This window comes from Nilaparvata lugens, chromosome 10 (genome assembly GCF_014356525.2).
Source record: "Nilaparvata lugens isolate BPH chromosome 10, ASM1435652v1, whole genome shotgun sequence".
Classification (NCBI taxonomy): Eukaryota; Metazoa; Arthropoda; class Insecta; order Hemiptera; family Delphacidae; genus Nilaparvata; species Nilaparvata lugens.
This window is the reverse complement of record NC_052513.1, coordinates 12,930,001-12,945,532: the sequence shown is the minus strand read 5'-3', so window position 1 is coordinate 12,945,532 and position 15,532 is coordinate 12,930,001. Positions and strand designations below refer to the sequence as shown.

Sequence of the window (15,532 nt, the reverse complement as noted above, 5' to 3'; positions counted from 1 at the left end):
TTATAATTTACAGTGAAATCAGTGGAATGTTTCATAATCAACATGCCAATAGAGAATGAGGGAATATTCCTTGCACCTCAACAAGTCACTATAAGAAATACCCTTTCACAAATCTTGGTGAATCCTTTTCAACTCCTACATTATTTTTTACTATTATAATAATTACTTTGCCATTAATATTTGCAATATTTACAGAAAGTTAATCATCAATGAACTATCAATTGTATAATACATAATTAAATTGATTTGAAAACTTCTTGATGTTTTTTTGTCTATTTTTGGTAGTGTGCGGATGTCGACGAATGCCAGTACGACAACGCATGCGCTGCGAATGCGATTTGCACGAACACGCTGGGCGGACGACAGTGTTCGTGTCCCGAAGGATACGAGGGTGACGCCTACCAGGGGGGCTGTCACGACGTGGACGAATGCGCGCGCAACCCCTGTGGACTGAACGCTAACTGTGCCAATATTCCCGGTAGCTTTAAGTGCTCCTGCCCCCCCGGATCTGTCGGGAACCCTCTTGAATCTTGCTCAGGTAAATCGTTATGTAAAAAAGAAACAGAATCCAATTGGTAACCGAGCATGTTTTATCATTCTACTTTTTACAGCTTTGTGATTTATTGTGTTTGTGTTTTTGTGTTGTGCACATTCATCATGAAATATAATATTCTTTTATTGCTTTCAAATATATGTGTTTGTCTTGTTATGAACTTGAATGAAATTTATGCTCTTTTGTACAGAATACTATTGTGGAAAATTTTCATCTGTTACATTGATTATTGGATGTGCTGATTAAATTATTCGAATAATGAATTACAAATAATTGTGCTGACCACATTTTCAGTGAATTTGAGACGTTGTGATTATTCCAAAATTTCAAATGAACGTTAAATTATTTGGTTATCATCACCTTAATTTTTGTTTTTATTGAAAATATCAACCCCAATTTGTAATTTTGAACTAAAAACAACTTCTATAAAATGTTTATACAATGTAACGATTGTATACATTCTGATTTTCCAGTCGACTTTCTAAATACATGTGTTCTTATTGGAGGATACTCTGTCCTCTGCAGTCAAATTATGCAGAATATGTTCATTATCTTAAATCATAAATCGACATATAAATTATTCCTTTAAATTGCGATTATGAATGTCAGATAATGAAAAACCAGTATTTTTCAAATATAGTTGTTTTATATTTTCGAAAATCAATCAACGCTCAAGATCACTGATAAAATTTTTATTGATTCCATTGGAATAATACAAACTTTTGATACAATGTGTTAATCAACAAAGTGGAAACTATTCTGAAAACATCAATTTAATGTCCCAGAAACACTTAAATTGGGAAAAGCAAATATTAATTTTCAATTTTAAAAGAATTTGGAAAAAAAATTTCAATTTTCATAAAGATCTTCAGTGATAATCAAGTCAAAAGTTGATCAATTTTCAAAATAATCGAGAAAATTCTCAATTTATCAATACTGTCATCATTCTCTTCTTCATTTTCGTAGGCTACCTATATATCGTTTTCATTCAACACATTTTTACATATTTTTATGTACACATAGTGTTCACTTTTTTCAAAATTACCTTAAATATTAATGTTTTTTAACAAACTACCATTGTATCATCAGTTCCTTGTACATATTGTAATTACTATGTTCGCTAATAAATGTTGTGCTGTACTGGCATGGAACTCGTAACGTTGCTAATCGAAGGGGGTTTTGGAAAACAATAATTTTGACAGATGTAGACGAATGTGAGTCGTCGCCGTCGCCGTGTGGCAAGAACGCGGACTGCGTGAACACGTTTGGCGGCTACGAGTGCCGTTGCCCGGCCGGGTTCACGGGTCCGCCCAAGGCCGAGTGCCTCGACATCAACGAGTGTGGCCGAGCCAATGCGTGTGGCGTCAATGCCAAGTGCATCAACCTCCCCGGATCGTACAAGTGTCTCTGTCCGGACGGCTTCTCCGGACAGGGCGACACCTTTTGCCAAAGTTAGTTGAGACGCTTTCTAACACGCACCTAGTTAAGCCGAGTATCAAAATATTGTTGAATTTACTTGTTGGATAGACCTCGTACTGTTTGGAGAATAAGTTATGTGAGGTCCAGTAGTTTTTTAATATTGAAGGATAATAAACCATCTTGAATTGGGAAGAAATATTTTTGAGTGAAATCAAGACTAAAAAGTCTACTCTATCACTCAACTTCTCATTCCAATTATAGATAATTGTTGAGGTAGTTTATTCAAAAAGTTATCAAAGATTTTGAAAAATATTGATTATTTTGTGAAATAAAGACTGGAAGGTCTGCTCTACCAAACAACTACTCATTCCATTCAATTGACACCAAATTATTGATGTTGGCAAACAAATTGATAGATATTTTGGAGATTTAATAAAAGTTAGTTGAACTGGTAATAGTTAGGTAGCTATAATTATTTAATATTCAGTCATGAAAATGTCATATTATTTATATTTTTTGAATTATTTTGATGCTCTCCACTAACAATATTAACATAAGTGCGTATGCCGTAGTGGAGCAGAGAGAATACTTGATTGCTGTAGCCGATTACCTATTTGGAAAATTTATTTTTTATTTCTGGTTCTTGAACTGCAAGTTTTAGCGGTTGAATGTGGTGTATAGTTACATCTATCCATCACAAATTTCACTATCAAACTCTTTCAACGCTAACCAGTTATTGCATTTTTGCAAATGTAAAAGCAATCAAGAATTTTTGTGGTGATGGTTACTTTGATCTTTTTTTACAACCAATATCAGAAAATCATTTCATGATTTTTATTTCCTACTTTCCAAAAATGATAGGCCTAAATACTTTCTGATGAGTAATATCAGAAGTTTCCAAACCATTTTTTATTCAGACTGATTATTATTATTTATAAAATATTGGTTATTTTATATTATTGAAATTCCTTTTACAAGGATCACTATTGATGAGCTTATTCTTTGGATGAGTTTAGCAAAATTCCTTTCAAATATTCAATAACAAAAGTAAATTGTTTGAGAAAATTGATCTCTGTAACCATTGCCTTCTGCTATTTGTGTTTTTGCTTCAATAGCTTGCACCATCGCTTTAGTATCTGCATGTCATGCTTCCCTCTTTTTACCTTTTATTTAAAACTATCTTTGTCACTTATGTTTCTGCTCTTATTTCTTTTCCAGCTTTATGTGTTCACTTTTTCTTTCTCTGTTTCAGTTTTTTCTCTCTACATTTTTTTTCATTTTATTCTTTGTTTTCTTCCAAGTACATTACCACTTGTTTTCATTCAATTAATGAGACACTAGAATTTGTAACTGATTTGATTCTAAGTAATGTTTTATTACAGTTGATCAATTTATTTTGTCATCTATCTTTGTAAATATCAGTGTATCATTATTTTAATATTGGAACCAAAAATAAATATAATATATGACTATAATCTCTTCAGTTATATATTCTGAGTCTCTATATTATTGGGTGTTCACGAGTTTTTGTGAAGATATTTGTGTTGATGTCTATGTTTTTGTAAATACAACGTTTTTGAATGTTTGTACCACTTTTGAAAGCTGTAAATAACTCTCATCCATTTTTTTCAACACATTTATAATTCACAAAAGTGTATTTCCTATTTTCATCGTTCTATCCTGTTTGTAAGTTTCAGGATCTCTATTTGTGTTTTGGCTGTTCTATTTTATGTGTGCTTCTGTTTTTATGTGCGATCTTTCACTATAAATTATTACTACACTCAATCACTAGTACTTTCAGCAGCTTCTGTTGCAACCTTCTTCTCTCAGCTGTTGACTTTGGAAAAATGCTGCTGTGGCTTCCTCAAACTTCTTGGAGAAAATACTTCCTCTCCTCCTTATCCTGTTCCTTCTCGACTATCTATGACTTGTTTGTCTTTCCTCATCTTTATTCGTGTCTAATCTCAAAATGGAAAGTTACAGTCTGCTTTGTGATTGGAATAAGGTAAAACAGTTTCAATTTTCTCTTTTACTAACAATAGAACTTTTATCACCACTTCTAGTCTCTATGTGTGCTATTATTAATATCAATACAAATAACAAACTCAAGAATTCACATAGAGAGTACTCTTTCAACATATATTATATTTTCCAATACCATGGAAGATAATATTGTAACAGAGTTCTGAGAAAATTGGAGTCTCAAACCTGATCTGGTTGAATGAAAATAAACTGAAGACCTATTCTCAGTATTATATGAACTGATATTTCTTGTTGAAAACCCTTCAACCGAGTCAAGGGTTAAATACTATCTTTTTGAGGGAATATTACACATTCTTAAATGTATTAGTCTTATGATTATGGAAGTCTTTGGAAGCCTAAAAACCAGTGATCCATTCGAAACTTCAATTCATTAATAAATTATTAATTGTTATCAGTTTTATAAATTACACTTCATGAAATATTTTTCATCATTCAATTGGAATCGGATTGTTCCAAAGATATTTAATCAGGCCGTTAATCAGATTTCAGATTAAAGTGGATCAAGGAGAGAGAATTACTTCCTCAAGCTATTATAAAACTGTAAAATTATAAATCCATACAGTATGTGATTAATCTTGATATCAAAATTTTTGAAATATGAGATATGAAATTCAATTATGAGATCAAATTGAATAACTTTGATTATTATCATTGAATCATCTCATGGCAAATAATCAGGAATTCTGTTGGTGGTGAACATTTGTTGCCAACATAAATTATTGACTGTAACTATTTCTTCTTCAATGCTCATATTACAGTAAAATTTCTAAAACAAACTATCTATTCCCTCTAGATATAAATGAATGTCAACTGAATCCATGTGGAGCAAACGCTGTGTGTACTGATACAGTGGGAAGCTTCACTTGTACATGCAAGGACGATTATACTGGAGATCCATTCAAAGGCTGTGCTGGTGAGTAACTTGATGGAGGAATCCTCTTATCAATTATTTGCACACATTTTTCAATGTATACGGTAGTACAAAATGAATTAATTGTGATACATGTTGAAAAATTATTCTAATATTAAATCTTCATCGAATGATGGAAACCATCAAGTCAAACAGAAATTATTTGACTTAATAGATTTAAAACAGATTACTTAAATGAACAAAATTTCAAAGAATATATTCGTCCTATATTTCATTTAGTTTTGTTGGTGTGTACAGTAACTTGATAAAGGAATCCCCTTGGCAATATCTGCAAACAGTTTTCAATGAATAGTAGTACAACATGAATTGATTTTCATACTTTAAAAAATTATTTAAATATTGAATCTTCTTTTGAATGATGAAAACCATCAAGCTTAACAGAAATTATTTGAATTTGTATTTTTATTTGTAATTTAAAACAGAATTCTTAAATAGGCAACATTTTAAAGATGATTCGTTCTATATTTCATATAGCCTAGTTTTGTTCAAACGGATTCACTAGTTCCCTGTTTATGTTTTGAAAAATACCGTACTTTAGATTAATATATCTTCCATTTATTGTTTTATATTTAGTTTTGAAATATTATATGCCGGCAAAGTAATAATTCCTATTTTTCAGTAGGGTAGCTTTATAAAATTTTCTACGAATTTGTAATATTTTTCAGATATAAACGAATGTGAAGTACTGGATAAGCCATGCGGTCTTAACGCTGTCTGTGAGAATGCTGTGCCAGGCTACAATTGTCTATGTCCCCAGGGCTACACCGGCAAACCAGATCCAAGTGTTGCATGCGAGCAGGTAATCTCGAAGAACCAATTCATCATTCTCCAACTCTGGATTCCAAATAAGATTTGCTCTGAAGCTATTATCTTGTTTCATAAACACATATAATAAAGGAATTTACAAGGTTGATTCAAGCATAGAGCATTGGTTAAAGTTCTTGTTTTACTTTCTAAAATTCCAAGAAAGTAGCCTTGGTTCAATTGAGACGTGAGTGTGTGAATGCATGAATAATCTTCTGATGTAGTAATTATTTTAGGTTACATGCTAATAATTTTAATGACTCAATTTAAGAAGCGTGTAATAGAAGTAGCACTCTCATAAGAGCTGTGTGAGTAAGATGTTTCATGCATGGTTCATTCAAATCATAACATGGGATAAGTTCAATACGAACAATGGATCCGTTTTATTTAAAACAAAATTTGCCGTTTTTTTCAATAGATAGTAAGCGTCGATTACCATACTGACTCAGTACCATAGTCTACTTTTCTATCAAATTCCTTTAATGTTAGATCATGAACATTATCCTACTCTGTATGAAGTCGCTTCTGCAAAAATTTCAAATTTCTTATTTAGTTCATAATAGTATATTAAGACTTGCATAAATTATTATTGCTCCAATAATGAACTTTATTTACGAAATGTTGATTTTTGTGTATGGGGCAACATATCAATGAATTTTTTTCCATATTTAATAAATCTCTTCCATTTTCTACTCCTCAGATCGATGTCAACATTCTCTGCAAAAGCAACTTCGATTGTGTCAACAACGCAGAGTGCCTTGACGGTCAGTGCTTTTGTCAAAACGGATTCAAAGCTCAGGGATCAATTTGTATTGATCTTGATGAATGCCTTGCAAATCCCTGTGGAAAATTCTCTGTATGCAGCAATACACCTGGAGGGTATCACTGTGATTGTCAACCTGGATTTGTCGGAGCTCCACCAAGAGTCCCTTGTAAAGGTATTCTTAAGAATCGTATTATCCTGTTATGTAACAGAATCATTGTTGTATGTGAATTACAATACAGTTGCATTGGTTGCGTTCAAAGCCACTGATCAATTCCATCGTGTGTTTTTTACTTTCAGTAAAAAACCTGATCACAGATTAGTGATCACAGAATGAACCACAGAATGGAAACTCGGTTACTATCCTGACGCCAAAATCCGCCATCTTGGAAGAAAGTGTAGCATTGTAATACAGCAGTAGTTTTAATTTCTAAAACCTGATCACAGATTAGTGATCACAGATGAACCACAGAATGGAAAGTCGGCCAGAGTTTAAAACAAAAGTTTTCAACATAAGTTAATAACATTTTCTTTTGGCTGCTAGTTTTGTTATCAACAAAAGTTAATAACTTTGTCACGTGTTTAGTCTGCAGCTGTATAATTAGGGAACAGCTGTAGTTGTAGGGTAGGGATGCTGGGCGAGGGGGTTACGGTGAAGATATTAACCTGTTATTAACAAAAGTTAATGCGATAAAAGAGACTTTTGTTATTAACATAACACATTTTTCCTTTGATCTTTACAGACTCTCAATGGATAACATAAATCTTGTTAATAACAAGGAATTTTCAAATTGACAACTTTTTATTAATGGTATCAACTCCGGTGTAAACGCAACTTAACATGATGTTATTGACTTTTGTAATTAACATCAGTTGATAATAAAAATATTGAAAACTTGTGTTATTAACTCCGGTGTAAACAGTGCTTCGTTCAGAGCCACTATCACTCACCGGTCTCATCGTTCACTCACCGATCTGTGGCTTTGAACTCAACCAATATGATTTTAATCCTTTTCATCTGATTAAGACATAAGCGCTCATTTCTTCTGATAATAATATAGTTAGGCCCGGTTGCACAAAAGCCGGTTAAATTTTAATTAATTTCACAAGAACCAATCAGAGAAGGCCTTTTTGATGACACGGCTTCTCTGAATGGCTCTCGTGGAATTAATCAAGGTTAAAATTTTACCGGCTTTTGTGCAACTGGCACTGGTTTATAAAATTCGCGGTAAAAATAATTTGAATCAACTGCGTCACTTTGAATATTCGCGCCATTGATGGCTAACTGCGCGAGTTGAAAAAATGCATTGTTTCATTACAGCTGATCTGCAGCTGTTCGAGGATAAAATTTCAAAAACTGCAACAAAGAAAGGAAAGAACAAACTGTCAAATTTTCTTTGTTTTGTTGTGTGAATCTTCAATATCATAGTTTCATTAATATTTGAAAGTGCTCGGATATATTTACAGTACAATCTAAATAATCTCTCATCAGTATTTTTATGAGACTGCTTTATTATTAAATTTAGTCTAAAAGAAATCACGTTTCTCTTTCATACTGCATATTTATAACCTGCAAAATTACTTAGGGTCCTGTTGTTATCCTACTGCTGAAAAGTTTAAACAACAGTAAACAGGAATAATGTTATGATTAAATTTTAATGTAAATGATAGTTTGAATAAAAAATATCTTGAGTTTATTAATACTTTATTTGAACTATAATGAAATAAAGTAGAAAAATTAAAGGTTAAAGCTTGTTAGGTATATTTTGCCGCTCATTTAATGCTTGATATTATTTTATTTCGAAATTATAATTTTGACTAGTTACTCTTCTGTTCTAAATTTTGAATTCTGAATCCCGGTTACGATAACCGGTATCGGTATCTTTTCTTACAAAATCGTCATAGAAAAATATTGATACTACATTAGTCTGAATTTGATTCCGCTTATTAATTTTTTGATCAATAATTACTATAATAACTCTTTTATATTCCAGCACCGTGTGAAGATGTTAAATGTGGTGATCATGCATTCTGTAAACCTGATGGCCAAGAAGCCTATTGTATTTGTGAAGAAGGGTGGATGTACAATCCCGACGACATCTCGGCTGGATGTGTTGGTAAGTAACATAATGAATTTTCCAACTTTGCTCAGTGAAAATAAATCAAATATTTTATTATTAATATAATTTTATAATTTTAGAAACGTATTCTTTGGCGTTCAGTAAGAATAATTAATTCATTGGATAGTTTGTGCAAAAATTGATTTTAGTCGACTGGCTTAAAATCATCATTATTCATACAAGTCAGTAATGAATGAGTGTCTAAATGTTTAACTCCATATAATTTTTTTTTTCAGATATCAACGAGTGTGATAAAAACAATGGGCCGTTTGGACAGTGTGGTGCTAATGCAGTCTGTGTCAATCATCCGGGAAGTTTCACCTGCGAATGTCCCCCAGGATTCACTGGAAATGCTTTGAAACAATGTACAGGTAAGCTCCCAGTTGATTGAATTAATAGGTGTATGATATTATTATTATTAAATGTTCTTTTCCTAGCAAAATTTCTGTAACTTGAATCCATTTTCAATTGATTGAACGCAACTGAACTGGACAGATGCCCTCTTGTTGAAGGATCTTCAAACTTGAGAGTTGGTACAATTTTTTTTCCAATGCATCCTAACATAAATATAATATGCTTTATTTATATGGTTAACTTAGTAATTTATAGAACTATTAATATATTGGATGATTGCGTTCAACTTACATTCCATGTAATAATAATTTTTTGGTAGGTAGTTTGAAATTGAAATGATTCTTTTTGATTGCTACCTGATTTTATCTATGCCTTGAGGCATAAGCCTTAATACAGATGAGGATGTGGCAGGTTTCGCTATGAAAACTGGATACCGGTAGGCCTACTGATAATGTGAAGTGATATCAAAAATCTATTCATTAACTAGTGGTAGTGATGTTTACAATATCTATGTGTTTTTTTAATTTATTATCTAAACCTAATTGAAATTTACCAAGGTACTAGTTGTAGGAACGACAATCAATCAAGTTGTTGAATTGATCATCATTTTTGAATAAGATAAAATCTTTATGGTTTTCATATTTAGATATTTTATAAGTTGTAGGCCTACCGTATAGATGATAAGTGTCAACCTCCTTTACGTGTTTCCGTTTCTAACTCGAAACGAATGTATTTTGTGTGTTCCAGACATAAACGAATGCACGACATCAGAGGTGTGCGGAATAGGCGCCGAATGTGTCAACTCGGCTGGCTCATTCGCCTGCGTGTGTCCTGAAGGCTCTCTGCCAGATCCGGATCCTCAGACGCGGTGTGTGAACATTGTCAAGTGCAAGGCTGACAACGACTGCCCTGGAAATGCAGTGTGCGACGCAGAGAACCACTGTCTCTGCCCGGATCCAAACATTGGCAATGATTGTAGACGTAAGTTTCAATTCATTCAGTCCTTACATTTTTATAGAAGCTTTCTCCACAGTTATTCTATTCACATTATTTGATTTATAAATTAGCCTTTTTGATTTCAAATACACTAGATTTCAATTGGGTAGGGTAATTCTTCGTAGGGTAGGTCTATTAGTTTATCCAATCACAAAAAAATATACAAAAAGAACGACCTATCCCTATAAAAATGAAACAATTTTCAAATTCTGTTGATGTATTTTAATTAGGAACAGTATTTGAAACAGCTTTATGTGGTGAGCATGAGCATGTCACCAAACTAAAGGAAATATATTTTTTTTGGATAAGCCTATGAAGAATGGTTTTTATTATGTTCATTAATAAATATGTGTCAGAGATGGATATTTTATCTGAAATGAACAAAACTATCATTACAACGGTATTGTAACTTTGTTTCTAATACCTTTAATATTCTATTATCATAATCTATACATCTCCATATTTTTTTCTGAATTCAATTCGATCTAATACTAAATATCCAAGATTACAGCTAAATTCCAATAAGAATCCAATAAACGTTGTCGTTTATCTAGCCTAACCAACACTTCATCTCATTTTCAGATCCCTGCGAAGGCGTATTCTGTTCGCCGAATTCACAGTGCATGCTTCTCAACAAGGAAGCCAAGTGTCTGTGCAAACCAGGCTACACAGGATCGTCGGACAGTTGCGTGGATGTGAACGAGTGCTTGGGCAACCCATGTGCCACGGGTGCGATCTGCTATAACGAGCCGGGAGGCTACTCATGTCAATGTCCCCGTGGAGCGAGTGGTGACCCGTACAGGGTGGGATGTGCCCAGCTGAAGACCCCCGACATATGCAGTCCGTCGGTCCCCTGTCCAGGGTCCGAGGTGTGTGTCACCGATGAGTATGTCGGACATAGTGTGTGCATATGTCAGCGAGGCTATGTCAGGGATGGCAATACTGGGAAGTGTCGCGATTTAAACGAGTGCTCAGAGTCGGATGAGAAGCCGCCTTGTGGACTGAATGCTGTCTGCAAGAATCTGCCTGGCAGCTACGAATGCCAGTGTCCACCTGGCTTCAATGGAAATCCTTTCACGCTTTGTGAAGGTTAGCTACAATAATAATAATTGTCACTAGTAATTAATGTTAATAATAATTATTATAGTTTCTCATCTTAACTCTACATAACAACTCTTTCTGAGGTACTGAGACATTCATTCCAAATTCCAAGATATGAAGCTTCACTTTAGATTTACATTTAATTTTTGATTATAATCAAACATTTAATTTCAGTACATTTTAATTTTTAGGTCAATTATTATTACAACAATCAATTGTGAACGTAGAGTAACATATTGGTAACTCATGCTCTCATGCTAATTCAATTCTTCGTGACTTCCTATTCTCAATAACTGGAGTCCTTAGGACGTAATCTTTAAAAAATCTGGTGTGTCGCACTCACACAACTTTCCTTGCCGTTATGAAAATTGATCACGCTAGTGTTCTCGCGCATATCAAGTCTACTTATAAACAAAGATCCAAGCCAGCTGGTGATAGGATAATAACGTTGGAGACATACGAGGTCTGCTTTATAGTGAATCATTTAATAGAATCAACAGTTTGCAATACAGTAGCCTCTCTCTTATCCGGACTCATCGGGACTGAGGCCAGTCCGGATAACGTTTTTTCCGGTTAAACCGACGTTCCCTAAAAGTCGTTAAATTGGTACGCATATTTTTGTAGTTTATAAGCCAATAATGACTTTTACGTAAAAATAATAAAACTAGACGCTTTATTATGATATTTGTGAACACAAAACACAAGAAAATTGTTAGTTGCTAAGCCTTTTTACATTTGAAATATTTAAAACCAAACAGCCATTATAACAGCAGTTTCCATTTCCTGCCAATCCAGTCCGGTTGAACCGATGTGCTGATAATTATTTTCCGGTTAAAGAGATGTCACTTCCGTGGAGTGTAGTCCGGTTAAACCGATGTCCGGTTAAAAGGTGTCCGGTTAAGAGAGAGGCTACTGTAATTGGATAATCACATTTTCTCGAATTTCGAGCTTATTTTTAATTTTAGGTGAAAATGTTACTGGACATTAATTGTAGAGATTCGCATGCTTAATCTTTTCCACTCGAAATTTTTTGTTTAAATTGTATCTGAAGCCTGATAATTGAGAATCTAAAATCAAACTTTGCATAGATGGGGCGGAGCTCCTGAAATTTTTACAGATATGGGACTTGTGGCAGTTGATAGAGCTTATCGATGACTATTCTAGGTATAACTTTAATCAAAATCGTTGGAGCCGTTTTCGAGAAAATCGCGAAAAACCCTGTTTTTACAACATTTTCGCCATTTTAGCCGCCATCTTGAATCGCATTTGATCGAAATTGTTCGTGTCGGATCCTTATAGTGTAAGGACCTTAAGTTCCAAATTTCAAATAATTCCGTTAATTGGGAGATGAGATATCGTGTACACAGACGCACATACACTCATACACACACACACACACACACACACACACACACACACATACCAATACCCAAAAACCACTTTTTTGGACTCAGGGGACCTTGAAACGTATAGAAATTTAGGAATTGGGGTACCTTAATTTTTTTCGGAAAGCAATACTTTCCTTACCTATGGTAATAGGTCAAGGAAAGTAAAAATAAACACTTGAAGTACCGGTTCAATACGGTGAAGTAAAAAAAAGTGAATTCACATGGCTTTACTTTAATAAATACGTTATAATACGGTAATTCAATTTTACTCATTCAACTAGAGTAATTTATTCCATTCTAGGCCACAAGCCAATGTCATTATATTGGAATTGGTGTATCTCTAGACTATAACTTTTACTATTTATGCCCCGGTTTCACCAAGCTCGGTCAAAAATTCGAAAATGGTTAAATAAGGTACGATTTATCACGAGTGAATTGGAACATATGATTTCTACAGTTATAGACTACTATCGATAATTCCAATGCACTACTCGTGAAGCGTACCCGACTTGACCATGTTCAAATGTCTTGACTGAGCTTGATGATACCGGCCATCAATGCCTCAAAGTATTGAAAGAAGTAAACTATTTTACCTCAAACGATCTTTGCCTTTGATCTATTCATCATCAATCAAATTTCTTTCTATCGTTCCCCAGAATGTAACACTCTGGAGTGTCAGTGCAGAGCACCCTATCAAGTGGTTGGCAGCGAGTGTGTGTTGGCTGATTGCTCCAAGAACAGCACTTGCCCTCGTGGTGCCGAATGCATCACTATTGCTGGAGGTGTCAGCTACTGCGCATGCCCAAAAGGATTCAGGCTCAACGATGATGGATCTTGCCAAGGTAAATATTTTTAATTTGAAATAGGGATCATGAATGGAAAAGTTTTCAATATTCGATTCAGCTTTCAAATGTATCATTCTCTACTCAATTTGAAGCTATATGATGTTGATTAGGTACCATTGAAAGTAGTACCTAGATAGTGCAGTAATCAATAAGGAATTTATTATTATTTGACTCTTAAATCTTGATTTTTAAAAATTATTGTTCATCAATTCACAGATTGAATAGTGAGAAAAACATTTATCAATTTTAAACTATTTGCAGTTGAAATAGAAAGAATCAATTACAAACTTATATTCTTTTGATAATTTATACTTTTTGTGATTATTCTATTTTCTGTTCTGGTAAAAGTAGCAAAATTTAATCCATATATAAATAAATACATATAAATGAAAGATAAATCCATGTGAATTCGATTTACCACATTATTAGGCTACATTTTACAATATTATTGCAGTTAATATCCAAATAGTTTGAGATAAAATTTATTTTCGTTTGGAAAATTACTGGTAACACTACTCCAAACATTCAATTTTATCGTAAATTTATGTCATCAATTCAAAATAATATTCGAAAAAAATCATAAACTTGAAGAAAAGGATTCTTTTTAATATATATATATATATATAAATAATTTTCTACATGATAATCAATAATATTCATGATGAGATTTTTTCTCCTGTGAACTAAATAATTTGTTCTGTCGCTTTTGCATTAGAACTCATTTTGTTCTTTTATGCAATTCTTCAATAATTTCACTATTATGTAATTCTCCATTAACATTAGTGTTTAGTAATTCTCTACTAACTGCAGTATTAATAATGTATGTACTAATCTATGAATTGATGGTGTTCAGATGTGAACGAATGTGCGGAAGGTGGCAACGTGTGCGGATATGGTGCTAACTGTGTGAACGAGAAAGGTGCCTACCAGTGCATGTGTCCGCCCGGCTACAATGGCGACCCCTACCGCATCTGCTCGCCCAACCTGGTGCGCTGCATTGCCGACGCCGATTGCAGCACCAATGAGAAATGTGTCCAGCCTGGAGAGTGTGTCTGTCCTCCGCCCTACTTCGTCGATGCAAACCAGTGCAAGAGTAAGACAACCTCATGTTTCTCAATTCTCTATTAATCAACTAAAATAGTTCATTATTGTTTGGAAGTAGGGAAGTTGTTATTAAATTGTCTATTATCAATTGGAATAATGATAATAATAATAATAATAATAATAATAATAATAATAATAATAATAATAATAAATTTTTACTTTATTTCTGCGTAAAAAAAAAATACAGAACTTGTGAAAATTAAAAGTAATAGAAAACTAAGCATGCAGTATTATCATTCTGCTCCACTATAGAAATACAATGAGAAAAAAAACAAAACAAAGAAGCAAAAAAAAAAAACAAAAACAATACAGTTAATTGCTTACTCTACTAGAGCTACACTGCGAACGAAAAATACATCAAAAATACTACTCTACTAGAGATACAATAAAATAACAGTGGACAGCAATTCAAGATAGAGATTCACAAGTTACAAAGATTATAATACATATAAAACATGCAGAAATAAGTCATTACTGTATGCAAATGACCTTAAGAGAGAGGTCACGTCCGCATACAGGAATAATCCATTATTGTCGATAAGTGAGAAGTATTGTTATTTAATTCTCTATTCATCAATAATTATTATTTATCATTGTTTGAAAACATTGCTGATCATTGTCAATCTAACTTCTATTTGAGCACTTTACATCCACTGTAAAGTTTCACAATATCAACAGATATTCTACAAATGGTCATTGTTTTGTATAAAAAGTTGAAGAATCTCAAAAATGTATGTGAATTCTCCCTCAGACTAGTGGCTAGTCGCTAGTATCATTATGATCATATTATAATGTTCACATTGAGGCAAAGCTATGATGAATAAATAAAAATTAAAAAAAAATTAACTCATATAGCAGACTCAGGCCACGTCACGTCACTTCGCATCGCGTCTTAATATTTGACTAGCCCACATTGTAGCCTAAAAATTGTTACTTTTAGTTACTACAGTATTAGTGATTTTGAAACGATTAAGTCAAATGTAGAATTGTTAAATTCAAGTGATATGTTAAATTGAAATGTAGCTAAGTTATGACATGTAAGCTTGGATTATGAAAGCTTTAAATATAAATTTTACAGTGTAAATTTTTAGAAAAAATCAACGACTGCTCT

The 15,532-nt window shown here is 33.2% G+C and overlaps 1 protein-coding gene across 1 annotated transcript in view; it reads left to right on the top strand.

The window, feature by feature from the left end:
• Nucleotides 1-15,532, top strand: part of LOC111052168 — a 389,458-nt gene that overhangs the window by 147,948 nt on the left and 225,978 nt on the right. Inside the window, exons 8-18 of the mRNA XM_039436353.1 lie at nt 286-538; nt 1,756-2,004; nt 4,809-4,928; nt 5,612-5,745; nt 6,451-6,688; nt 8,508-8,630; nt 8,870-9,004; nt 9,735-9,968; nt 10,566-11,072; nt 13,129-13,314; nt 14,171-14,410. Coding sequence (XP_039292287.1) covers nt 286-538; nt 1,756-2,004; nt 4,809-4,928; nt 5,612-5,745; nt 6,451-6,688; nt 8,508-8,630; nt 8,870-9,004; nt 9,735-9,968; nt 10,566-11,072; nt 13,129-13,314; nt 14,171-14,410 — 2,419 coding nt within the window. The remainder of the gene's footprint in view (nt 1-285; nt 539-1,755; nt 2,005-4,808; nt 4,929-5,611; nt 5,746-6,450; nt 6,689-8,507; nt 8,631-8,869; nt 9,005-9,734; nt 9,969-10,565; nt 11,073-13,128; nt 13,315-14,170; nt 14,411-15,532) is intronic.